The sequence below is a fragment of the Hypanus sabinus genome, unplaced genomic scaffold (genome assembly GCF_030144855.1).
Source record: "Hypanus sabinus isolate sHypSab1 unplaced genomic scaffold, sHypSab1.hap1 scaffold_547, whole genome shotgun sequence".
Classification (NCBI taxonomy): Eukaryota; Metazoa; Chordata; class Chondrichthyes; order Myliobatiformes; family Dasyatidae; genus Hypanus; species Hypanus sabinus.
This window is the reverse complement of record NW_026781408.1, coordinates 106,820-134,252: the sequence shown is the minus strand read 5'-3', so window position 1 is coordinate 134,252 and position 27,433 is coordinate 106,820. Positions and strand designations below refer to the sequence as shown.

Here is a 27,433-nt window from a genome sequence, read left to right as displayed (position 1 = left end):
TTGCAACTGGGTCTGACAGAGGCATAACTGGTTCTTCTGGGCACATTCAGTCTCACTCCCCACTATTACCTACCTTCCTTTGTACAGGTATGTAATATCTAAAGGACCAGTGTTTGAGTAAACGAGACTCACCAAACATTCTCCTGACTGAATCACTGGAATCTCCGAGTCAGATTGGTTTCTCTCCAGTCGGTGCTCTCAGTCCTCGGGCTGGTACACTTGTTGCTGTTCCCTCGTCTTCAGTCGTGGTTTGCCTCCAGTTGGTGTTTTTCTTCCAATAAATCTCTCACCACAGGTCTAACTTTAACCAGAGAGACAATGAAGCACATTAATAATGAAAAGGAGAACTAAACTTTTCTGCTTAATGTTACTAAGAACAAAACTCACTGAAATTTAAACACTGAAGGCAGATTTAACGATCTCAGTGAACAATCTTTTATTGTCCCTCACATCTCACAGAACGATATGGGATAAGAAGGAGCCATCATTCAGTCATGGTAAGACATAAGACAGAATTAGGTGATTCGATACATCTGGTCTGCCCATCATTCAACCACGGCTGATTTTTATTCCAACACCATATCCCTGTCTTCCTCCTGTAAACCTGAAGCTACTCAGCAATCATGAATATATTAATCTGTCACAAATATATCCAAATTGGAGCCTCAACCAACCTCTGTGGCAACAAATTCCACAGATCAGACACCTTAAGGCCAATTTATTTTTTCTCATCTCAGTTTTAAAGAGAAGCATCTTTACTCTGAGACAGTGCTGTCAGATCACAGACTCGCTGTCTAATGGAAACATCCACTCCATGTCCACTGTATCCAGGCTTTTCAACATTCAGTCGGTTTACTTAACCATACATCCCTCCACCACCCCCACCATCCCTCTGAACTCCATTGAGCACAGGTCCAGAACCATCAAATGCTCCTCATACATAAAGCCGATCATTCCTGAGATTACTTATGTACACCTTGTTAGCAACAACTGTACTGAACACATTTCCAGGAATAACAAACAAATTGGTACCAGGATAATTTAAAGGGAAACATTGTGCTTTCTTTAGTGTTCTACTATCACATGTGTTGGCGCGTGGCCAAGTGGTTAAGGCGTTCATCTAGAGATCTGAAGGTTGCTAGTTCGAGCCTTGGCAGAGGTTGCATGTGTGTCCTTGTGTCCAGATCAGCACATCACAGGAAACATTCTCACCCCGAGACTTCCCAGTCTCTCGGTAAAGCAGGCAGTGAAATCAAAGATCCCCACAACCTGGGACGTTCTCCTTTCTCACCCACGCCAGTCCGGGAGAAGACACAACACCCATAAAGCTCCAGGTCAAATGTGAGGAGCCTCAGGAAACGAGGCCAGTTGGGAGGAAGTTAACGGGACTCAGTGGCCAACATCAGATTTCCCCAACACAACATGGAGGATGCGTGACCACCCACCTGGAGATTGAGAACATGCACAAAGAGATTGTTACATCTATGGTTAAATGGGAGGGGCAAATGGGATCACGTGACTGGTGGGGTCTAACATCCCAGGCATAGTTTACAGCTTCCTAGCACTCTGTGGAAATAAACAAACTTGCCCCTCACATCTCCTCTCACCTTAAATGTGTCAGACATTTCAAACCCCCAGGAAAAAACATACCCTCTGTCCACTCTACCTATTCCTCTCGTAATCTTGTAAACGTCCATCCAGTCTCACCCCAGCCTGGAGAAAACAACACAAGTTTGTCCAGCCTCTTGAATTAGCTCATGCCCTCTAATCCAGGGAGTATCCTGGTAAACCTCTTCTGCGCCCTCTCCAAAGCCCGGACATCCTTCCGAGAATGGGGGCGACCAGAACAGTATGAAACACTCCAGATGTGAGCTAACAAGTTTTACAAAGCTGCAACACAACTTCATGACTTTTGAACTCAGTGCTTCAACTAATAAAGACAACCATGCCATTTGCCTTCTTATCGACCCGATCAATCTGTGCAGTCTCTTTCAGGGAGTGATGAACTTGGAGTCTAAGATCCCTCTGACCATCGACACTGCTCAGGGTTTTGCATTTAACACTGTACTATCTCATACATTCAGGGGTGCAGTGCTACCAGAGCTCACAGCAGCGCCGCTCTGACACCTCTGTAAAAAAGTCAATATAAACAAGTGCGGAATTTAACAACCCCGCATATTAAATAGAGCGAATTTTACAGAAGCGGGGGTGTTGGCTGGTGGGGAGAAATACCACTAATAACATTAGGATATTTGATTGTTTTTGGTGAAAGCCTGGAGCTGTGACTGTTTTTTATTTAGGTATTTGTGAAATTCCTTCTCGCTCGTCCCGTTGTCCAATGAAGTTGGGAAATACCTGTACACAAATGCAAGCATTTTTCCGCTCTTTCCAATGGATACCATTGGATTCCAGGAAGGAGCTATATTAAGCACGGAATGAACATCGAAACCCATGTTTAAGAGTCGAAAATAATGAAAGAAAAATACACAAGCTAATCATCCAAAATCCTCTTCTACACCTGGATAAATTTAGTTTTGTTTTGGAAGCCAAATGGAAAAAAAATTCTAGGCTACAAGCTAGTTTTACGTCATTTCATATCATTAGTAGCTGATTAACTCCTTGGCCTCGCTCCACCAACTGTAGTTGATTGAAAAGAGGCTCTTTTTCTCTTTGTGTTGATAGGAAAAAGAGTAACTTAGTGAGACAATGAACGAGATGAAATGCATTTCCAAACCTCCTAAATGGTTGCTCTCCTCCCATTAACATTTGTCACTTCCAAAATACAATATTTTCTATTCGTTTAGTTGCGATAATAATTTATGTAAAGATTCTAGCTTCTTTAACTTTTTATATATTTAAACACTAAACAGGATGTATGAAGGTCGAACCATGTAACACCAGACGTGTGAGGATATTTTGAGTATCGACACTCACAGGTACACTTCAATATATTGAGAAAGGGATGGAGCAGTGGACCCAGAGTGAAGTGATAAGCAGGTGAGAGGACGTACAAAGACAGAGGGGATGAGAGGGAGTGGGAGGGAGGGGTATGAGGTAAATTTGTTCACCGGAAGGGGAAATCGATATTCATGCCATCAGGGTGGGTGGGGGCACCCAGACGGAATACAAGTTGCTGATCCCGCACCCTGAGGGTGGCCTCATCTTGGCAAGGGATGGGATGACACGTCGGAACGGGAATGGGAATCGGAATTGAAATGTCTGGACACCGGGAAGTCCCGCTCGGAGTGGATGGTTGAAAGATTAATTTATTATCAAAGCAGGAATTCATAAATAACACTGAGTTTTTTTCCTTTTCCGAGAACCACGAAACAAAGAAAACGTTAGTCGTTCAGAGAAAAAAAAAATGAAACTCCCTCCCCACCCCCCGCATCAAAAGGACGGCATCCCGATCATCAACCCCCAAAACCCACCCCTCCCGCCCGCACAAAAGGGAAGAAAAATATCGACACCCGTTAAAAACGTTCCTTCCCGACACAACTGCAGAGGAGCCGGTGTCAACAGTGTAGAGGCGGCCGCATCGGGAGCAGCGGACACAACGGGCGACCCCGGAAGATTCAAAGGTGAAGTGTCGCCTCACCTGGAAGGATGTTTGGACAACGGAAAGAGTTCGGCCGTCCGGCCCTGTCACTGTGACACCCCGAACTCCACATCAAATCCGTCCAAACGAATCTGGGCGAACTTTAATGACCAATAAATATAATTCCTCTCAGCGATCAGCTGTCTGAGTGATTCCCTGACTCTGAGAGGAAGGGGTATCTATGGTCCACACTGTCAGGGTGTTGAGTTTACCAGGAGACAAAGACTGCAGGGACGAGAGGTTTTCTGTTGACTAATACACTGTGTGTGGATCCCGCTGGCAATTCTGGTGTTGTGACCCGAATCGAGACAAACACCACGCTGCCCACTCCACCAACAACACGGCACAGCCGGACACATAACAGGGGACTTTACATCCCACAACCCTGGATTCAGTGATGAAACCCCTGATTAATGTTGTCGTCTCACCGAAAAATCCATTAACCCTAACCCTGCAATATGGTGTAAAATCCCGCTCCCCATATTAACACGGGTTATACAGACCAAAGAGCAAACTGCCGGAGGAACTCAGTGGGTCGGACAGCATCTGTGGAGGGAGATGGACCGTAAACATTTCGGGCCGAGACCCTCCCTCTGGACTGAGAGTGGAGGGGAAATAGTCAGAGAAAAGAGGTGAGGGGTAGGGATGGGGCATGAGCTGGGGAGTGAGAGGTGGATTCAGGTGAGGGGGGAGGTGGAAGGTGAAAATAGTGACAGGGGTGGGAGCTCAATGGTTGGGGCAACACGGAGCTGCAGAAGATGGAAATTAATTCCATAAACAATGAGGTTAGAGAGTATTTGTTATAGAGAGTGCAATGAAGATTCACTTGACTGATCCCTGGAGAGGTGGGGTCATAACCTGAAGAAAGATCAAATGTGGTAACTCTAAATGTCATTTAGAGAATCGAGGACTGAGAGGTGAACACATTGAAATGCAGAACATCATTACCGGTTGAACCAGTGATCCCAGTCTCTGAAAAAGGGGATGGGAATCGAGCCCGTGACTCTGTGACCTGGGGGTGGAGGGAAAGGGATCGCGGTAGATATGGTGTGGAAAAGTAGACATGTATCTGGTGTAAATATGGAATAATGTGGGGAATGCGGCGGATGGGTCGGGCAGCATGTTAGGGCCGAGGAGCAGAGTCACCAGTTCAGGAGGGAGACCCTCCACCCGTCACCTGATCCCGTTTCCTGTTCACGTTTTTCTGCAGATCTGCAGTATTTGCGGGTCACTGCTCGACGTGTACGTGTAGCTTCACCTTTGTCCCTTTCAGAGAACGCAGTGAGATCCGGATCAAATAGCTCCACACAATTAAATTAGATTATTACATTTACACAATTAGAATAGCTTATTACATTTTTTTTATATTTTTGTACTATATATATATATATATACTTACTTTAAGTCACAATTGTTAAGATCCTTTGTTAATTAGGTTCTACTGCTACCGCAGAGACAACGAATTTCATGGCATATGCTGGTGCTATTAAACTTGATTCTGATATTGATATGGGAGACCCACCGCCAGTCACCTGATCCCAGTTACCGCAGATCGTAATGTGAGATTGAAGCATTTTCCATATATTTGCTTTCCACAGAAATGACAACTGGTCAGTTTCCTTCTGTGGTTCCGGAGCAGAAGCTCAGTCTGTCTAATATTTCCACACAATTAAAGTGGTGTATTTGTTTATTATCATCACGTACTGAGCTACAGTGAAAACCTTGCCTGATGTAACATCCACACAGATCGATACATTACAACAGTACATTGAACTCATAGACAACAAAAAAATAACTGTAACAAAGTATTATGGCTGCAGAGAAAGTGCGGTGCAGATAGACATATGGTGCAGGGTCACGTCGAGTTACATTGTGAGGCCGAGTCCATTTTATCATTCATTTGGCTTATAACTGCAGACAGGAAGCCGTTCTTCAGCCTGGTGTTACGCACTTTAAGGCTTTTGTATCTCTCCGCCAATGTGGGAGCGGGTTTGCAGCAAGAATGTCCGGGTTATGAGGTTCTTTGTGTACATGGCCTGCTTTTCCGAGGGAGGGGAAGTGTAGGGAGAGTCCATGGAGTGGAGGCTTGTTTCTCTGATGTTCTCTGCTCTCCAAAGTTCTCTGCAGTTTCTTGCAGTCATGGGCAGAGCAGAAGCCATACAAAGGCATGAAGTATCGACAAGGAGCTCAGAGACCTCGGCCTTCACCCTGCCTTGTGTAGCTGGATCCTGGACTTCCTGTCAGATCACCAGCAGGTGGTAAGAGTGGGCTCCATCTCCTCTGTCTCTCTGACCCTCAGCACACATACCCCACAGGGTTGTCACTTTGGCCCTCTCCTTTACTCTCTGTGCACCCATGACTTGTGTTGCCACCCACAGCTCCAATCTGCTAATTAAATTTGCTGAGAATACTACATTGATTGGCCTAATCTCAAATAATATCTTTCAATCGATCAAATGCCTCCTGACAAGGTTCAGTCCAAACAAACTTTTCACCCATCTTCAGGAGATTAGTCAGAGGAAGAGCGAGAGCAGGAAAGTTCTTACAGAACTTACGATAATATCCATCCATTCCCAGAAACCTTCTCAGAGCCTTCTTACCAATCAGAGATATGCTCTTCCCAAGTGTCACTCCCTGTGACTAAGTCATCAATATAGGCATCTGTGTGTTCTAACCCTCGAATTTCAAAATTAATCATTCTCTGGGATGTTCCTGGAGCATTTTTCTTTCCAAAAGGCAAAACATTGTATTCATACAACCGAGATGGTGTCGCAAAGGCAGAAATTTCTCTATGTCTGTCCGTCAATAGAACACACCAATACCCTGTCAACAGATCAATCTTTGTAAGAAATTAGCTATTCCAACTTTATCGATGCAATCATCTATCCTAGCGACAGGATAGGCATCTGTTTTTGTTACTTCATTTACCTTCCCATAATCTGTGCCCCTGAGACCTACTGAATCTGTTTCCACGCTTACAACAATTGCTCAGCCAATTTACATTCTCTACGTTCATGCGATATGGGTGTTGTTTAATCGGTTTGGCTTGACCAATATCTGCATCATGTAATGAGACCGTGGTTTGCTTGCGAACATCGGGAAAGAAATCTTTAAACTTCAGAATTAATTCCTTCAGCTGTTGTTGTTGCTTTGGCTGCAGATGAGCCGACTTGTTATCAATGTTTTCTGGAACAACGGAGTTCATTAGCCGAACTGGGACCACGTTTGGCTTGTAAAAAGTCTCAGACGAGTCAATTGTTTCAAGCTCAGGGTTGCCAGATTCATATGTTTTGACAACAACACACACAGATGGTGCCTGATTGTCAAAACAAGGCTTTATCATATTTATGTGTGCCAGGTGTGTTAGTTTACGTAGGTTGTGTGTTGTAATAACATAATTCACATCATTAAATTGAGAGACTATTTCATACGGTCTATTGAATTTCACCTGAAGTGGATTCGTCAACATAAGGCAAGCACCTTATCTCACACCTGGTATTTTCTTTCACAACCCTGCTTATCAAACCAACACTTCATTTTGTTTTGAGAAATCTTTAAGTTTTGTCTCGCTAGACCACAGAATTGGTGTAGTTTATTTTTGAAATTTAAAACATAGTCTAACAAGTTAACATGTAAATCCCTACCAATCCACCGCTCCTTTTACAAGGTCAAAGGTCACCTCACTCTGCGTCCAAATACGAGTTCAAATGGAGTAAAGCCCAATGATTCCTGAACCGACTCTCTTACTGCGAACAAAAGCAAATGTATTCCTTCATCCTAGTTGTTTCCATTTTCAACACAGTATGTCTTAATCATTGTTTTGGGGGTATAGTGAAATCTTTCTAAAGCCCCTTGTGATTCTGGATGGTATGTAGACGATGTAATTTGTTTTGCTCCCAGTTCAGAAACTACCTGCTGGAATAACCCAGATGTAAAATTACTTCCTTGATCAGACTGGATTTCTTGAGACAAATCGAATAAAGTAAAAAAAAACTCAGTAAGAGCCTTCGCCACAGTTTTAGCTTTAATATTTCTGAGAGGCATTGCCTCTGGGAATCTGGACGCAGTACACATAATAGTTAGCAGATACTGATGGCCAGCTTTAGGCTTTGGCAATGGGCCAACATAATTCTCTATATCTTTAGAAAAGGGTTCACAGAATGCAGGTATAGGTCGGAGTGGGGCCACTGGGGTGACCTGATGAGGTTTAGCCAAAACTTGACAACTGTGACAAATCCCAGCATTAATTTCTGGTTTACCCTGGTTATCCCTGCTACTCTTTTCGAAACTCTTATTCAGGGTAACCATAACCTTATGAGTTAAAGCAAACTGATCTGCTAATCTAGCAGACTCCTGCATAGTGGCAGCATCATTTCCATCTAAATACATCTTTATGTCATCAGGGACACACTTTTTGGATTCTTCAGTTAAAACCAACTCGTTCAAGCTGTTAAAATCATTATTTATATTTTTTATATGTGCACCAGCGGGCAATACACACAAATTACTCATAAGCAAATTCCATATAAGTCTGTTTCACAGGTTTCTTCAAATTTCTAAACTTTTGCCTTTATGCTTCTGGGACCAACTCATAAGTTTTGAGCACAGCCTGCTTCACTAGGTCATAATGTGTGGTGCGTGGCCAGCTGGTTAGGGTGTTGAACTAGTGATCTGAAGGTCATGTTTTCGAGCCTCAGCCGAGGCAGTGTGAGTGTTTTTGAGCAAAGCACTGAACCACACACTGCTCTTGCACGTTTATAGCCCAGTGGCGATGATTGGTGCAGTATAAAAAATCAGCTGCTTCATCAACTGGCAAAGCAGTATAGGCATGCTAAGCCTTTCCCTTTATTACACTTTATGAGACAATTTTCTGTCTGTTTTTCTGCCTCTCTAGCCTCAAACTGCCTCTGCCTTTCCGCAGCCTCCATCTTTAATTTTTCTCACTTGTACTGGAGCTCAAGCTCACGAGGTTTACTTTCAGGAAACCCCTCCAACTCCTCCACTTTAAACACCCCCTCAGATACATAATGTTAAGCTGTTATCCTCTGCATCTCCTCATTGTCAATTTCACCTTAGCAAGTTTTAACCTTTCAGCAATACTCAACAACTCAACCCTTCTGGCGTCCTCTAATGCCACAGAGGTTGGCGCTTCCTGACATCGATCAACATCCATTGCTGCAAATTTTCCAAACAGAAATAAATCAAAAGAGATTTCCCCAATGAAATTGATAATTAATCAATCCTCAAATTTGATCATATCCCAGAAGCAGGCCCCATTTTGTTACGAACCTTAACGCTTCAGAAACGAACCACCAGCAACAGACTACTACTGGAGTCTGTTTTTGATGTGAAAACAACAATGCTTATTAGTATCCATTTATACTATAGTAACTTCAGCAAATTAAATGAAAATTAACAGTGTTATGTGTATATATGTGTGTAAATATAACTCCCAAACTATTGAGCTCGGGGGAAACAAGGCTTGGAGTCTTCAGATGGTAAAGTATGAATGTTCAGTTCATCCACAAAATAGGTGATGAGAGAGATATTTGTAATTCAGGGTAAATGTCGAGAGAAGGCAGTTATGTCGAACAGCAATGGAGATGAGGCTGAGTACAGAGCTATGGTGGAAATCTTTGTCACATGGTACGAGCAGAATCATCTGCAGCTTACTGTGAAAAAGACTAAGGAGCTGGTGGTGGACCTGAGGAGGGTTAAGGCACTGGTGACCCCTGTTTCCACCCAAGGGGTCAGTGTGGACATGGTGGAAGATTACAAATACCTGGGGATACGAATTGACAATAAACAGGACTGCTCAAAGAACACACAGGCTGTTTACAAGAAGGGTCAGAGCCGACTCTATTTCCTGAGGTGACTGAGGTCCTTTGACATCTACCAGACGATGGTGAGTATGTTCTACGAGGCTGTGGTGACCAGTGTTATCATGTTTGCTGTTGTGTGCTGGGGAAGAAGGTTGAGGGTAGCAGACACCAACAGAATCAACAAACTCATTCGTAATGCCAGTGATGTTGCGGGGGTTGAACTGCACTCTCTGACGGTGGTGTCGTAAAAGAGAATGATGTCCAAGTTGCATGCCATCTTGGACAATGACTCCAATCCGCTCCATAGTATACTGGTTAGGCACAGGAGTACATTCAGCCGGAGACTCATTCCACCGAAATGTAACACTGAGCGTCACAGGAAGTCATTCCTGCCTGTGGCCATCAAACTTTTCTAATCTTCCCTCATAGTGCCAGACATCCTGAGCCAATAGGCTGGTCCTGGAATTATTTCCACTTGCAAAGATTAACTTATTATTATTTAATTATTGATGGTATTATATTGCTATATATTTCTACACTATTCTTGGTTGGTGTGGCTGAAATGAAACTCAATTTCCCTCAGGATCAATAAAGTACGTCTGTCTGTCTGTCTGTTCTACAGGTTCCACAGTGGTAAAATGAGAGACCAGTTGCTGTAGATTTTATCAGTCATCTTTACAAATCTACATACAAATTATCACCAAAAGTGACTTGTCATGAGGGGTATCATCTTCAAATGAATGACCACGTCACACCCAGGCAAGGGTTAACACATAAGTGGACTTCACAGGATACCTCAAATCAGATACACGTCTATGGATCAAACAAGGGGACAACCACACATTCAATGTACAGTGAATGGATAATTAACCCACCCTTGTGGGCACAGGAAAGTTCTAAACAGTGACCTTTAGCCACTAGTTCCCTGGTTTCAATCCTTCCATTTTTCATCCATCTCCATCTGACTCTGAGTGTCTGTGTCCTCGGTTAAAACTAAACAAGCTGCGAGCGATGTAAACAAGCTGCAAGTCAGACTGATTCACCTTCTTAATTTCTCTTAAAATGAGTCCATATCAAACGAAACCTAGGGATTCATAACAATGGCCACTCCCCACTATGAACTGACTTGTGTTCCAGTAGTTGGGATGACTGAGTGAATCCTTTCCCACAGACTGAGCAGGTGAACGGCTTCTCCCCAGTGTGAACTTGCTGATGTCTCTGTAGGTTGGATGACTGAGTGAATCCCTTCCCACAGTCTGAGCAGGTGAACAGCCTCTCCCCAGTGTGAACTGACTGGTGCGCCAGTAGGTGGGATGACTGAGTGAATGCCTTCCCACATTCTGAGCAAGTGAACGGCTTCTCCCCAGTGTGAACTCGCTGATGTCTCTGAAGGGTGGAAGAGTGTGTGAATCTCTTCCCACATTCTGAGCAGGTGAACGGCTTCTCCCCAGTGTGAACTCGCTGATGACTATGTAGGTTGGATGAGTGAGCGAATCTCTTTCCACATTCTGCGCAGGTGAACGGCTTCTCCCCAGTGTGAACTAACTTGTGTTCCAGTAGGTGGGATGACTGAGTGAATCCCTTCCCACATTCTGAGCAGGTGAATGGCTTCTCCCCAGTGTGAACTCGCTGATGTCTCTGTAGGGTGGAAGAGTCAGTGAATCCCTTCCCACAGTCTGAGCAGATGAACGATTTCTCCCCGGTGTGAAATCGCTGGTGACTCTGTAGTGTGGATGACCAAGTGAATTTCTTCCCACATTCTGTGCAGGTGAACGGCTTCTCTCCAGTGTGAACTTGTTGATGACTCTGTAGGTAGGATGACCGAGTGAATCCCTTCCCACATTCTGAGCAGGTGAATGGCTTCTCCCCAGTGTGAACTCGCTGATGACTCAGTAGTGTGGATGGATCAGTGAATCTCTTCCCACAGACTGAGCAGGTGAACGGCTTCTCCCCAGTGTGAACTCGATGATGTCTCTGTAGATTGGATAATTGAGTGAATCTCTTCCCACATTCTGAGCAGGTGAATGGCTTCTCCCCAGTATGAACTCGCTGATGCTTCTGTAGGGTGGATGAATCAGTGAATCTCTTCCCACATTCTGAGCAGGTGAACGGCTTCTCCCCAGTGTGAACTCGCTGATGTCTCTGTAGGGCAGATGAATCAGTGACTCTCTTCCCACATTCTGAGCAAGTGAACGGCCTCTCCCCAGTGTGAACTCGTTGATGACTCTGTAGGGTGGAAGACTGAGTGAATCTCTTACCACAGTCTGAGCAGGTGAACGGCCTCTCCCCGGTGTGAACTCGCTGGTGACTCTGTAGGTGGGATGACTGAGTGAATCTCTTCCCACACACTGAGCAGCTGAACGGCTTCTCCCCTGTGTGAACTCGCTGATGACTCTGCAGGTAAGATGACTGAATGAATCTCTTTCCACAGACTGAGCAGCTGAATGGCTTCTCCCCTGTGTGAACTCGCTGATGTACCAGTAAGCTGGATGACTTAGTGAATCCTTTCCCACATTCTGAGCAGGTGAAAGGCCACTCCCCAGTGTGAACTTGCTGGTGTGCCAGTAGTTGGGATGACCGAGTGAATCCCTTCCCACACTCTGAGCAGGTGAATGGCCTCTCTCCAGTGTGAACTCGCTGATGACTCTGTAGTGTGGATGACTGAGTGAATCCCTTCCCACAGACTGAGCAGGTGAATGGCTTCTCCCCAGTGTGAACTCGTTTGTGACTGTGCAGGTGGGATGACTGAGTGAATCCCTTCCCACATTGTGAGCAGGTGAACGGCCTCAGCCCAGTGTGAACACGCTGGTGTGCCATTAGGTCAGATGACTGAGTGAATCCTTTCCCAGATATTCAGCAGATCACCAGCCTTTGCCCAGAGTGATCTGACTGGTGTGTCCACAGGTGGGAAGACTGACTGAATCCTTTCTCACACACAGTACAGGTGAATGGCCTTGCCCAGTGTGAATGTGCTGATGTACCTTCAATTGTGATGACCGAGTGAATACATTCCCACTGTCTGAGCAGGTGAACGGCCTCTCTCCTGTGTAAAATGACGGGCGTGCCAGTTGGTCAGATGACGGAGTGAATCCCTCCCCACAGTCTGAGCAGGAAGGATGATCGAGTGAATCCCTCCCCACAGTCTGAGCAGGAAGGATGGTCGATTGAATCCCTCACCCCACTTCTTAAATATCTGGACAGAGACAACAAAACTGGTGTGCCATGTTTGAGCTTCCTGGAGATAAATTCCTTCTCATTTTTAACCTGTAAAAGATTTACAAAATCCATCAATGGGTTTAGGACAACATTTCAGATGTGATTACTTGAGTTGCCAAGGTTTGATCTGGAATCACACTGATACAGTGAGGTTAAACCCAGGTTGGACAGATAAATCATCTCCTGACTGGGCACAGTCTGGAATGACCATCAATTCCCTAATGCTGTTCCTGTTTCTATAAGAATGGGGCATTTCTGCCATCTCCAATTTGTACCTTGGCTGAGTTGGACTCTCTCCATTGGTATTATTCTCTGTTCCTGGTAAGCTGCATGGGTGCCTGGCCCCACAGTAACTGAAACAGTCTCACACAAATAGTCTTTCTTGATGTGCATCTGGGATTTTTTTTTATGTATTATTAACTTTAAGTGCCACAGTTTTAACGCTATATAAAAAATTCCTGTTGAGGTGAATGGTTGGTCTCCACAGCTGTTAAAAAGACAGAGTGAATTTTTGTAATATTTCAGATTCTTGTAGAAAATTACAACACAGAAACAGGCCCTTTGGGCCATCTAGTTTGTGCTGAACTATTTAATCTGCCCACTCCCATACCCCTACCATCCAGGTACCTACATGAACCTCTGAAATGTTGAAATTGAGCTTGCATGCACTTCTTGCGCTGTCTGCTCATTCCACACCCGGAAGACTGACCGTATGAAGAAGTTTCCCCTCATGTTACCCTTAACATTTCACCTTTCATCCTGAACCCAGGGCCTCTGGTTGTAATCCCACCCCATCTCAGTGGTAAAAGCCAGCTTGCATTTACACTATCTATGCCCCTCTATCACAATCAAATCTCTCCTCAATCTGCTACATTCCAAGGAATAAAGTCCTGACCTGTTCAATCTTTCCTTATAACACAAGTCCTCCAGACATGGCAACATCCTTGTGAATTTTCTCTGAACTCTTTCAAAGTCCTTACATCTTTCCTGTAGGTTGTGAACAAAACTGCACTCAGTACTCCAAATTAGGCTTCAGCAATGTCTTCTGCAAGTCAACATAACATCCATCTTTTGTTGTCAGTATTTTTGTTCATGAAGGCCATTGGGCTAAAATCTTCCCTTCCGTCTCTATCTAACTGTGATACCACTTTCAGTGAATTAAGGACTTTCTTCTTCAAGAGGTCCCTTTCTTCTATAACACTCCCCTGTGCCCGATCAGTCACTGTGAAAGACCTCCCTTGGTAGGTCAGACCAAAGTGCCACAACTCACACTGGTCTGCATTAAATTCCATTTTCCATTTCTCAAACCATTTTCCCACCTGGTCCAGATCACACTGAAAGCCCTGATAGTCCTCCTCACTGTCCACTACACCACCAGTCTTGTTGTCATCCACAAATTTGCTATCCAGATTACTGATATAGATGAAAAACAACAACAGATCCAGCACTGATCCTTTTTGCAACCACTAGTCACAGGCCTCCAGTCAGAGAGGCAACCATCTGCTACCACACTCTGGCTTCTCCCAAAGACAGTGTCTCATTCAATTTACTGTCTCATCTTGAATGCTGAGTGACTGAACCTTCTTGACCAAACTCCCATATGAGACTTTGTCAAGTGCCTTGCTAAAGTCCATGTAGACAACATCCACTTGCCTTGTCTTCACCCACTTTCCTGATATCTTCCTCGAGTAGCTCCATTAGATTGGTTAGACATGACCTATCATGCACAAAGCCATGCTGTCTATCCTTAATCAGTCCACATCTATCCAAATACTTATATATCCGGTTCCTGCACATATGTCCCAATGACTTTCTCACTACTGCTGTGAAATTCACCAACATATCACTTCCTAGCTTAATTTTAGAGCTTTTCTTGAACAGTGGATCAACATTGTCTGTCCTCCAATCCTCCAGTACCTCACCTGTCACTAAGGATGATTTAAATATCTGTGCTTGGATCCCAACAATTTCTGCACTTGTCTTCCACAGGGTGCCAGGGATCTACATTTCAAGCCCTGGGAATTTATCCACACTAATTTGCCTTCAGACAGCAAACACTTCCACCTCTGTAATCTATACAGGGTCCATGAAGTTGATGCTGCTTTGCCTCACTTCTATAGACTCTTTGCCCATCTTCTGAGTAAGTACAGATGCAAAACTACTATTTAAAACCTCCCCCATCTATTTTGTCTCCCGTATAGATTACCATTCCGATCGTCCAGAGTGGGCATGTTTCTGTTCGGACCTTCTCCACGTTTCTGTGACAGAGAAGCTGGCCAAACTTGTCTGGAAGGGGAATCTGGTAGGAGTGATGACGGAGCAGCAATGGCTGGAGTTTCTGGCAGAAACTCGGAAGGTGAGTGATAGACACATCCCAAAGAAGTGGAAGCATTGGAAAGGCATGAGGACACAACTGTGGCTGAAATGAGAAGCTAAAGCCAACATAAAAGACAAAGTGAGGGCAAACAAAAGAGCAGAAACTATTGGGAAGCTTTTAAAAACCAAGAGAAGACAACTGAAAAAATTGTCGGATGAGCTCACGGTGTGGAATTACGATATTGCAGTCATTAATGAGTCTTGGTAGCACCCAACTGTCTGAGGTATTTAGAGGAACAAAATATCCGGGGCCTCAATATCTCTTGAAAACCAAGGTTCCCTGCACCAGTTACCTTTCAACTTTTAGTTTTGCAGGCACGTACAAACTCTACACCTGCAAAATTTCACTTCTGAAGAACTCCCACTCACCAAGTACACATTTGCCAGAAAACAGCCTGTCCCAATCCACACTTGTCAGATCCTTTCTGACACCATCAAAATTGACCTCTCTCCAATTTAGAATCTCAACCTGTGGTCCAGACCTCTCTTTTTCCATATTTACTTGGAATCTCATGGAATTATGAACACTATTCTGTGTCACCAGCCCTAGATCATTTCCTAACAGCCTATTGCACACTTCTACATTGGGAATTCTACATCCCGATTAAGGGCACATTTGACAAACTCTACCCCAACTAACCCTTTTACAGTATAGGAGTCTCAGTCAATATATGGAAAATTAAAATCACTTAATATATCAAGCTTTGTTTCTTGGCATAGTCTGCGATCACCAGAGAAAAAATTGTCGCTCTAAATTCCTCAGACTGTTGGCTGGAGCCAAGTTCCAGTAACGGCTACAATATCATAATATATGTTCCATACACACTGGTTGTTTGGTGACAAATACACAACAGTGCTCTTTCACTTCAGAGCATTGAAAAGTTTGAAATAGGGACCTAAATCCTAAGAACTTTCAACAGGGTTACAATTGAGAGTATTGTAACTGGCTGTGTCACTGCCTGGTATGGGGACTGTACTTCCCTCAATCACAGGACTCTGCAGAGAGTGGTGCAAACATCCCAAAGCCAGGACCAGCAAGCTCTGGGACAGCTTCTTCCACTGAGCCATCAAACTGATTAATTCATCCTGATTCATCCTGTATCTCTATGTTATGTTGACTGCCTGTTGTACACACTATTTATTATGACTATAAATTGCACATTGCACATTTAGTCAGAGACATAATGTAAATGTTTTTTTCTCTTCATGTATATGAAGGATATAAGTAATAAAGCCAATTCAATTCAATTAACCCCCTCCATTATCTGTTCTGTCATTCTGGTTCCCTCCCTGCCTGCAACTTTAGTTTAACTCCCCACTAGCACTTGCAAGCCTTACCACTAGGAAGTTAATCCTCTTCTAGTTATGTTCCCCTAACTATCGAATCCCCTATCACACCTTTGACTTAGCTCTGCCAGATAATTCCTCCTACAACAGTTTCTAAAGTGTCCTGCCTGTTATTGTGGAAAAGCCAGGTGTTACAAATTTCAAAGCCTTATAAATACCGACTCCACAAACCTTGGCCCAACAAGCAGCAGACATGTGCTCCGCTAAGTCCCTGCCTAGCACTCTGAAAATTAAAATACTTAATGCCCACAAAGCAAGAGAAGACAGCAAAGAGTTTACAGCTAGCCATTTCCTTAGTTCGTAATGTACTTAAGAAATGTCAGTTAACAGGAACGGTGGAGGTCATTTTGAGGTCCAGAAGACCAAGAAATCCTTCCGAGAAAACTGCTTGTAGGATTGCTAGAAAGGAAAATCAAAACCCCCGTTTGACTGCAAAAGACCTTCAGGAATATTTAGCAGACTCTGAAGTGGTGGTGCACTGTTCTACTGTGCAGCAATACCTGCACAAATATGACATTCATGGAAGAGTCATCCGAAGAAAAATTTCCTGCATCCTCACCACAAAACTCAGCATCAGAAGTTTGCAAAGGGACATCTAAACAAGCCTTATGCATTTTGGAAACAAATCCTGTGGACTGATGAAGTTACAAAATAACTTATTGGCCACGATGAGCAATGGTATGTTTGGAGAAAAAAAGGGTGCAGAATGAACAGAACACCTCTTCAACTGTTAAGCAAGGGGTGGATTGATCATGCTTTGGGCTTGTGTTACAGCCAGTTGCATGGGAATATTTCACTGGTATAGGGAAATGGAATCCAATTAAATACCAGCAAATTCTGGAAGCAAACATCACACCGTCTGTAAAAAAGCTGAAGATGAAAAGAGAATGGCTTCGACAACAGGATAATGATCCTAAACACACCTCAAAATCCACAATGGACTACCTCAGGAGGCACAAGCTGAAGGTTTTGCCATGGCCCTCACAGGCCCCTGACCTAAACATCATCAAAAATCTGTTGATAGACCTCAAAAGAGTAGTGCATGCAAGACGGCCCAAGAATCTCACAGAACTAGAAGCCTTTTGCAAGGAAGAATGGGCAAAAATCCCCAAACAAGAATTGAAAGACTCTTGGCTGGCGACAGAAAGTATTTAGAAGCTGTGATACTTGCCAACGGGGTTGTTACTAAGCACTGACTATGGAGGGTGTCCAAACTCAGGCCCTTTTCCTTTTTTATTATTTTGAAACTGTAAATGATGGATGCAAAAGAGTAATCTTGCTTAAAATATTAAACAATGTGTCATCTTTAAATTCATGCCTTTTGGAAATCAGGTCATTGTTTTACTCGCTTAGCTGTTCTCAGGAACAGGAATTTTGAGCAGGGGTGCCCAGACTTTTGTATGTCACTGTGTGCAATTTTCTTACTAAATGATGCTTTAAAAAGTCAGACTTCCAAATATCACTCCCCTTCTTCCCACTTGCAAATTCTCCAGCAAATTTTGCATCACCAAAATGCAAACAGGTACAACCAGTTTCTGTATTTTACATAAATATTTCCACTGAACCCTCCCTCAAGTGACGGACGGTGATGAACTCGGTTATGGCAATGCCAATGAATATGAAGGGAAGGGCAGCAGTTTGACTCACTAGAGTCTGGCATATTTGTGATTTGAAGGCTGCTTGATGCCCAGGACAAAGGTGCTTGATATCATTATGTACCAAGACAGAACGGGTCAAAACATGTCCTCACGTGTAGAAAAGTCCAGAACAAGAGGAGGTAGAACAAGCAACACACACAAAATGCTGGAGGAACTCAGCAGGCCGGGCTGAATCTATGGAAAAGAGTCCTAATGCTGTTCCAGCATTAAAAGAGTTCCAGCTTCTGCAGATTTTCACTTGCTGCGGTAGGAGATAGAACAAAAGTGATTTTCTCAACAGCTGATAGAAAGATTTTGTTCTCTTTTTCCGAGTTCCTAATCCTTGCATTCAGATAGCTGGAGCTCAGCTCCGTCTGTGAGATCTATCTGCTCCCGTTCCCTGATTAGCCGGAAGCTCCCCGGGGCCCGTGTACGGATCGTGGGGCTGAGAGAGAAGAAAAAATCTGGCCTGTGCTGAGTTTGCGGGCGACAGCCTCCGGTTCTCACAGCAATTGTCACCCAATTAGAGTCAGAAAAACCCTTACCTTTCCGATCCTCCCGACATTTTGTATACTGCGCGCATGCGTATTTATCGGAGACGGCTGCGATCCTGACGCCTGCGCATTTGATCGGTGCTTCAAACGACAGCGAAATTTTAAACGTGGTGATTTATGGGTAAGTATGGTGCCATTAAAAGATTCTGCAGGGACCGGTTCCACGTCCATATCTCAGTTTTTTTTTCTGTGTAGAAAACTCAGCAGCTTTCTTAACGCAGAAAGCGGCTCCCATAAACGATACACTCAATATCAACAGGCATTTCGTGTTCTGAAACAGATCTGAAACAAAAGAGATTCTGCATTTGCTGGAAATACAAAGATGATTACACACAAAATGCTGAAGAGGCTCTGAGGTTCAGGCAGCAACTAAGCAGAGGAGTACACAGTCTAGACATGCTGAAGGGGATCGGCTTATATGCTGCCTATTTATTCCTCTCCACATTTGCTGCCTGATCTGCTGATAATCTGCAATGTTTTGTAGAAATTAAGCATTTTGTTTTTCGATTAACCAGTTTCCAAATGTTTCTCATCTTTCCTTCATAGCCACAACCCGCTGGTCTGGTTCCTCTTCCTCCTCCTGCTCGGAACCTCCAGACCCCATCTCTTTCCGGAACCTCAAAGCCCTGATTGGTGCTGGTAATTCTTTGTTTTCTGACTCTGCTCCACCGAAGATTCACTCGCCAGTCCGCTGTCAGGGTTTAGAGGTGCATTGCAACAACCCAGCTGTCTGAGGCACAGTCCTTTGAAATTGGTGAAAATGATACAAAATTTGAAAAGAGCAGGGAAAAAAGGAATTTACCCACTTTAGTCCAGCGCCCTGAGGAAGGTCAAATACTCAGCGAGCTCATCGTGTTAATTAGTCAGGGGAAAATCATGCAGGAAATTCATGCAGGTGTATAAGATGATGAGAGGCATTGATCGTGTGAAAAGTCAGAGGCTTTTTCCCCAGGGCCGAGATGGCGAACACGTGGGGGTCATAGTTTAAGGTGCTTGGAAGTAGTTCAAGGGAGGAGTCAGAGATATATATTTTTTTATACAGATAGTGGTGGGTGTGTGGACTGCACTGCCAGCGACGGTGGTATAGACGGGTACAATAGAGTCTTTTAAGATAATCTTAGACAGGTACATGGAGCTTAGGAAAATAGAGGGTTCTGTGGTAGGGTAATTCTAGGCATTTTCTAGAGTAGGGTACACAGTCGGAACAACATTGTGGGCCGAAGGGCCTGTAATTTGCTGCAGATTTCTCTGATTCTAAGAAATCCAAGGGAAATCACTTCTCCCACAGAGTGGTGACACCTTGCAACAGCGAGAGTGAGAGGTAAATTTGAAAATACTGATATGGAACAGAAACCTGGGCAGGGACCAGATGGATCGAGTGGACGCTCTAGTGTAAATTGTGAGTTTGGCAGTGACATTAAGTACCTGCGACATGGGATTTGATACAGAATTGATTTATCTTTCACAGATCCACAATATTAAACACCAGTCTAGTTTAAGGCTAACATCAGCAGAACAGACTCCTCCAATGCTCAGTGACCAGGGTTCTATCCAGGGAGCGATGAGCAGCCGCAAGAACTGCAGAATCTGACAGTAACAGTCCCTCATGAACCTGCAGCTGCCTTCAGTCGCCGTGATGTTAAACATTTAACACGGAGCTGATTTGAACTTCCTCCCTGATGTGAAGTTGTTGGTGTTGCAGCAGCTGGGATGATTGAGTAAAACTCTTTGCTCACTGTGGCCTCTATTTATTGTAAACACACCGGAGCATCACAAGGTGGGTTCACTGAATGAGTCTCTTCACACACATGGAGCAGGTGAACGGCCGCTTCCCAGAGCGAAGCTGTTGGTGTATCTGCGATGGCCGACAGAATCCCTTCCAAAATGAGAGCCAGTACTGCTATAACGTCAGGGCGATGTATCCAATCAGATAACGGGCATGGACACATGTTCGGGCTCTCCTTGCAGCAAGAGGGAGCGTTGTCTTCTCCGCCATCTCCGCCTCCACATTCAAGGATCGGCGGCATTCAAGCGCTGGTGAACTGACAGATACAGCGGAACTATCGTGCTGTTGTGTTTGTGATTCCCATACACAAATCCTTTGTCTTTTCTAAACTGTTAAAAGTTTACAAACCACGTCAGTGGGTGAAGGACAACATTTCCACTCAGATTATTTAGTTTCCATGGTGCCTTCAGAGAAAAACACTGTCACATCTCAAAACAATTTGGGGGGACAAGACTTCATCTTTTAACTGGCCACAGTTCCGGAATCAACCACAACATCAAACTCTCTGCTTCCCTCTCTGTATCAAAATGGATCCTTCCTCCCCTTCATCAGTCTGTGACTTGGCTCAGTTTGTCTGTCTCATTCGCATTCTGAGCATGCGCCACACACCCACTGAGATCACATTTTATTTACACGGCTGTGACTAGAGACTTTCTGATTATTATGACCCTCCCGGCATTTGACGGTGGTAAACTCAGAGTCAGCAATGGTATTGACCCTCAGGAGTAGGTGATTAGGCTTTTTCGTTGGAGATGATAAACTGCCGGTAGTGTGTGTCTGGATGAGTGGGTCGTTTTCAGACTGGAAGGAGGTAGCGTTTGGAGTACCCCAGAGATCAGTCCCTGACCACAGTTGTTCACAGTTTATTGTCCTGGAGGAGGCAACGAGATGTGAGATGTCCCAGTCTGCTGGTGAGGCAGAAAGAGTGGAGTTGGTGGAGGGGAGGCTATTCACATGCAATTTCGTAGCTTTGCAATCAGTACATAGTGGACTGTGGGGCTGCAGTGGCGGGTCCCAATCTGCTAATTACATTTGCTGACGGCACTACATTGATCGACCGAATCCCAAATAATGACGAGGCAGCCTACAGAGAAGAAGTCATCACCCGGACACAGGGGTGTCAAGAAAACAACCTCTGCCTCGTTGTGATAAAAACAAAGGAGCTGGTTGTGGATTACAGGAGGAATGCAGACAGGGAGCACATTCAACATTTCCAAGTCTGTTATTGACACAAAATGCACATTTTAATAGTGATCATGACACAATGTATTTTATATATTGTTGATGACAGAAAACATATTTATAGATTGTTACTGACAGAGCCTCGTATAACTTGTGTTCCGTGTGTTATCTGAATGTACTTGCCTGTGATGCTGCTACAAGTCAGTGTCTCTCTGTACCTGTACCTTCCCGTACTTGTGCACTTTACAATAAATTCAACAGGACCTGAGAAATCTCAGTGAGATTTGATTAGTGATGATCATCTTGGCAGCTCGGTAGGTCGAATGTATGAGACAGTACACTGTTGAATGCAAAACCCTGAACAGTGTTGATGATCACAGGGATCTTAGACTCCAAGTTCATCGCTCCCTGAAAGAGACTGCACAGATTGATCGGGTGATTAAGAAGGCAAATGTCATGGTTGTCTTTATTAGTTGAAGCATTGAGTTCAAAAGTCGGGAAGTTGTGTTGCGGCTGTTACGAGCCTGCGGTCGTACAGTGACTGTTTCTTTAAGAGCGCCGGCGTGAGGAGGCGGGACTATGACGTCAGTCACAGGCTGACAGCGCTGACTGTGGACTGAACCATGAGAGAGAGAGAGAGAGAGAGAGAGAGAGAGATAGAGAGAGAGAGAGAGAGAGAGAGAGAGAGAGAGAGAGAGAGAGAGAGAGAGAGGAGAGAGAGAGAGAGAGAGAGAGAGAGAGAGGGGGGGAGAGAGAGAGAGAGAGAGAGGGATAGAGAGAGAGAGAGAGAGAGAGAGAGAGAGAGAGAGCGAGAGAGAGAGAGAGAGAGAGAGAGAGAGAGAGAGAGGGAGAGAGAGAGAGGGATAGAGAGAGAGAGAGAGAGAGAGAGCGAGAGAGCGAGAGAGAGAGAGAGAGAGAGAGAGAGAGAGAGAGAGAGAGAGAGAGAGAGAGAGAGAACGAGAACGGTGATCGCTTCAGTTAGTCGCAGCTGAGGGTTGAAAGTCTCCTATGCCCACAAGAGTGGGTTGATCATCGCTACACGGAACCACAACGAACGTGTGTGGCTGTCACTTCCTATAATCCATAGGAGTGGATTGTGGAATATATTCTGTTAACCCTTGCCTGGGTATGTTGTTTGGTAACCCCTGGAAGACGGTATTCCTGTGACAGGTCACTTTCGCTGATAACTCGTATGTGGACGGATTCAACGGATAAGAACATCGACGGCGGTAATTTTAGTAACGGCCGTTTCTCTACGTTTCACCCAGGATTACAAATATCTTTCTCCCATAACTTATTCCGTGTATTACTGAACTTTCATACTTTACCATCTCAAGACTCTGAGCTTTGTTCCCTCAGGCTCGATAGTCTGGGAGTTATACTTGCACATATATACACATTACACTGTTAACTTTCCTTTATTTCGTTAAGTTACTATATTATCAGTCGATACTACTAAAGATAATGGTTTTAACATCAAAACCAGACTCCAGTGTGAACTCTATTGCTACTGGTTTGTTTCTAAAACGCTACAGTTTGTAACACAATTTTATAAAACTAGTTAGCCCACATCTGGAGTGTTTCATACAGTTCTGGTCGCCCCCATTCTCGGAAGGATGTTGGGGCTTTGGACAGGGCGGGGAAGAGGTTTACCAGGACACTGCCTGGATTAGAGGACATGAGCTATAACGAGAGGCTGGACAAACTTATGTTGTTTTCTCCAGAGCGGCGCAGGCTGGGGTGAGACTGGATGGACGTTTATAAGATTACGAGAGGAATAGACAGAGTGGACAGACGATATATTTTTCCTGGGGGTTGAAATGTCTAATACATTTAAGGTGAGAGGAGATGTGAGCGGCGTTTGCGTCTTTCCACAGAGTAGTGGGTAAACGGACATCTGTCTGGGGGTGAGAGACCAAAGCGGCCACGTGATCCCGTTTCCTGTTCACGTTTCTCTGCAGATCTGCAGCATCTGCGGGTCACTGCTCTACCTATACGTGTAGCTTCATCTTTCCCCGTTCAGACAAGGCGGTGAGATCCGGATCTGTCACGTCCTCTCGTTGTGGTGGACAATATGGTTTTTTTTCGGCAATATTTTCACCATGTTTCATTCCACTGTTTTTACCTGCTGAAGTGCTGCCGATGTTTCTGGGTGTCTGACCCACTTATGTGAGAATTTAGCTTTTTATAATTATCTGAGCTTCTCATAAATGTGTGCAGTTCAGTTAAGCTTCACTCCACTACTTCCAAAGCAACAACCCAGTCAGTCAAACAGTCGGCACAGTTAAAATAGTTTATTACATCTTTTTTTTCATTTTGTACTATTTATATAATTTAACAATGTGATATTTATATTCTTATATTAAATCACAATTGTTAAAAACTATGGTTAAAAATTAGGTTCTACTTCTGAACGTATTTCATGACATATGCCGGTGCTATTAAACCTGATTCTGATATTAATATGGGAGACCCACCACCAGTCATCTGATCCCACTTACAGCAGATCGTAATGAGAGATTAAAGCCTTTTCTATTTACTTGCGTTCCTCAGAAAGAGAACTGTTCAGTTTCCTTCTGTGGTTCCAGAGCAGAAGCTCAGTCTGTCTAATATTTGCACACAATTAAAATGGGGAATTTGTTTATTATCATCATGTACTGAACGACAGTTCAAATCTTCCCTGACGTACCATCCACACAGATCGATACATTACAACGGTACATCGAGCTGATATACGATAAAACAATAACTGTAACAAAGCATTATTGCTGCAGAGAAAGTGCAGTGCAGATAGACATATGGTGCAGGGTCACGTCGAGTTACATTGTGAGGTCGAGTCCATTTTATCATTCATTTGGCTTATAACTGCAGACAGGAAGCCATCCTTCAGCTTGGTGTTACACAATTTAAGGCTTTTGTATCTCTTCCCCGATGGGGGAGCGGGTTTGCAGCGAGAATGTCCAGGTTATGAGGTTCTTTGAGTGCATGGCCTGCTTTTCCAAGGGAGGGGAAGTGTAGGGAGAGTCCAGACGAAGGCGTGAAGTATCGACATGGAGCTCAGAGACCTCGGCCTTCACCCTGCCTTGTGTAGCTGGATCCTGGACTTCCTGTCAGATCGCCGGCAGGTGGTAAGAGTGGGCTCCATCTCCTCTGTCTCTCTGACCCTCAGCACACATAACCCACAGGGTTGTCTCTTTGGCCCTCTCCTTTACTCTCTGTGCACCCATGACTTGTGTTGCCACCCACAGCTCCAACCTGCTAATGAAATTGGCTGACAGCACTACATTGATTGGCCTAACCTCAAATAATACCTTTCAATCGATCAAATGCCTCCCGACAAGGTTCAGTCCAAACATACTTTTCACGCTTCTTCAGGAGATTAGTCAGAGGAAGAGCGATAGCAGCAAAGTTCTTACAGAACTTACGATAATATCCATCCATTCCCAGAAACCTTCTAAGAGCCTTCTCAGCAGTCAGAATAGGAACTTGAGAAATTGTCTGGACTTTTGCCCGAACAGGAGCCAACTTGCTTTGACCAACAACATAGCCAAGACAGGTCACAGTGGCATGGCCAAATTCACTCTTAGCTAACTGTAAGGTTGTCCTGGGAAAGCCTGTCAAACGGCTTTTCGACTGCAGTGATATGCTTTTCCCAAGTGCCACTCCCTGTGGCTAAGTCATCAATATAGGCATCTGTATGTTCTAACCCTCGAATTAGAGAATCAATCATTCTCTGGAATGATCCTGGACCATTTTTCCTTCCAAAAGAGAAAACATTGTATTCACAGAACCCAGAAGGTGTCACAAATGCAGAAATTTCTCTACCTCTGTCCGTCAATGAAACACACCAATACTCTTTCAACAGAACAATCTTTGTAAGAAATTTAGCTTTTCCAACCTTAATGATGCAATCATCCTCCCTAGGGATAGGAGAGGAATCTGTTTGTTACTGAATTTACCTTCCCATAATCAGTGCAATATCTAACACCACCATCAGGATAAGGCACAATAACGCAGGGTGAGCTCCAATCTGATGCTGAAGGACTCATAATACCATTTTCAGCATATATTCAATTCCTTGCTCAGCCAATTTAACATTTTTCAACGTTCATACAATATGGGTGTTGTTTAATCGGTTTGGCTTGACCAATATCTACATCATGTACTGCGACCGTGGTTTGCTTGGGAACATCGGGAAATAAATCTTTAAACATCAGGCTTACTTCCTTCAGCTGTTGTTGTTGCCTTGGCTGCAGATGAGCCGACTTGTTAACAATGTTTTCTGGAACAACTGAGTTCATTAGCCTATCTGGGACCATGTTTGGCTTGTGAAAAGTCTCAGACAAGTCAATTGTTTCATTCTCAGGGTTGCCAGATTCATATGATTTGACAACAACACTCACAGATGGAGCCTGCTTGTCAAAATAAGCCTTTATCATATTTATGTGCACCACCTGTGTTAGTTTACGTTGGTCAGGTGTTTTAATAGCATTATTCAGATCATTAATTTGAGAGACTATTTCATGCGGTCTATTGAACTTAGCCTGAAGTGGATTCATCAATATTGGAGATAAAGCAAGCACTTTATCCCCAACCTGGTATTTTCTTTCCAAAGCCAACTTATCAAACCAACACTTCATTTTGTTTTGAGAAATCTTTAAGTTTTGTCTCACTGGACTACAGACTTGTAGTTTATTCTTGAACTTCTACACAATGTCTAACAAGTTAAGATGTACATCCCCATCAATCCACTGTTCCTTTAACAAGGACAAAGGACCCCTCACTATAAATTTTAAAAAGGGTTCACCGAATGCAGGTATAGGGCAGAGTGAGGCCACTAGCGTGACCTGATTCGGTTTACCCACAACTTGACAAGTGTGACAGATTCTGCAAAAGGTCACAACATCTTTCCTCAAATTAGGCCAGTAGAATTATTTCATAACTGTTTACAGTTTTATTCACTCCAAAATGTCGACCTGATGGCATACTGCAGGCCAAAGTTAAAATTTCAGCCATATAACTTTAGGAACTACAACTTGGTGAACAATTGCCCATTCCTCACTCGCTGGTATAGCAGGTGGCCTCCACTTCCTCATTGACACTCCATCCTTGAGATAATACCCTGCTGGCACTTTCTTAATCTCATCATCTGAGAAAGTTGTTTCTTTTAAAGCTTCAATCTCAGGGTCTCGGTTCTGTTCTGCTATAAACTCCTTCCTACACAGGGATACATCTTTCTCATCAGACTTACGACCTGAATCCTGTTGAAACAATGAAGGCAGAAATTCCCTGACATCATAACCTGAATCCCGATTTTGGCTATCATGGGTATCAGAATCATGCTGCACAGAACCGTCTGCATCGGCAGACTTCTTAGCCATACTTCGAGTTCCTGCGCAGGAAGGATAAATGTTTAAATCCATCTGTGGGTCGTCAGCGGTTGTCTTAGTTGTCAATAGCACTGCAGGAACAATTTTAGGTCATTCCCTAACAGCAAACCAACATCTTCCAATGGTAAAATGGAGCATAATCCGATTTTAACAGGTCCCAAAACCAACCCTGACAGTAAAGTTACCTTGTACAACGGCACAGAAACCATGCCACCCCCAGTGCCTTCAATAAGATTTACCTCACCAGTGTTAAGTCTCATCACCAAACTTTAGAACGCTGGCTAATATAAGTGACTGAGAATCGCCAGTAACTTGAAGAATTTTCACTGGTTCTTGGGTTCACCCTTCCTTTACTAATACAAACCCATTTGACATAAAATGATCAAAAGCCTTCTTAATTCGGTCAGAACTCTCAGTCCATAACTGAGCCTCAACAGAATGTTCAGAACCCTGTGGGTTGATAGGTGCTTCAACAGACTGATCACAGGTATTCGGGACTGACACCTTTTCCTTTTTCTTCTTCAG

At 44.0% G+C, this 27,433-nt stretch overlaps 3 protein-coding genes across 10 annotated transcripts in view; 1 reads left to right on the top strand and 2 right to left on the bottom strand.

The window, feature by feature from the left end:
- Positions 1–3,734, top strand: part of LOC132389355 (zinc finger protein 229-like) — a 45,899-nt gene extending 42,165 nt beyond the window's left edge. For 5 of the 7 annotated variants that reach the window (XR_009510506.1, XR_009510498.1, XR_009510499.1 and 2 more), the window contains one exon: positions 2,871–3,734. The gene's annotated coding sequence lies outside the window, so the exon portion shown is untranslated. The remainder of the gene's footprint in view (positions 1–2,870) is intronic. The other 2 variants (XR_009510502.1, XR_009510497.1) reach the window with 2 other exon arrangements.
- The window catches only part of LOC132389357 (gastrula zinc finger protein XlCGF26.1-like), a 58,818-nt gene extending 49,052 nt beyond the window's left edge, over positions 1–9,766 (bottom strand). Inside the window, exons 1-2 of one of the 2 annotated variants that reach the window (XR_009510507.1) lie at positions 4,998–9,766; positions 133–301 (exon numbers count right to left, since the gene is read on the bottom strand). The gene's annotated coding sequence lies outside the window, so the exon portion shown is untranslated. Of the gene's footprint in view, positions 1–132; positions 2,872–4,997 lie in introns of those variants that run through there. The other variant, XM_059961871.1, reaches the window with a different exon arrangement.
- Positions 9,767–9,801: 35 nt separating this feature from the next.
- On the bottom strand, positions 9,802–18,582 carry LOC132389354 (gastrula zinc finger protein XlCGF26.1-like). The gene is made up of 2 exons (XM_059961867.1): positions 18,542–18,582; positions 9,802–12,684 (listed from the first exon to the last, which is right to left on the bottom strand). Exon 2 carries the CDS (start codon positions 12,235–12,237, stop codon positions 10,513–10,515), a length of 1,725 nt encoding a protein of 574 aa, XP_059817850.1. The 5' UTR covers positions 12,238–12,684; positions 18,542–18,582; the 3' UTR covers positions 9,802–10,512.
- Between the last annotated feature and the right edge of the window lie 8,851 nt (positions 18,583–27,433).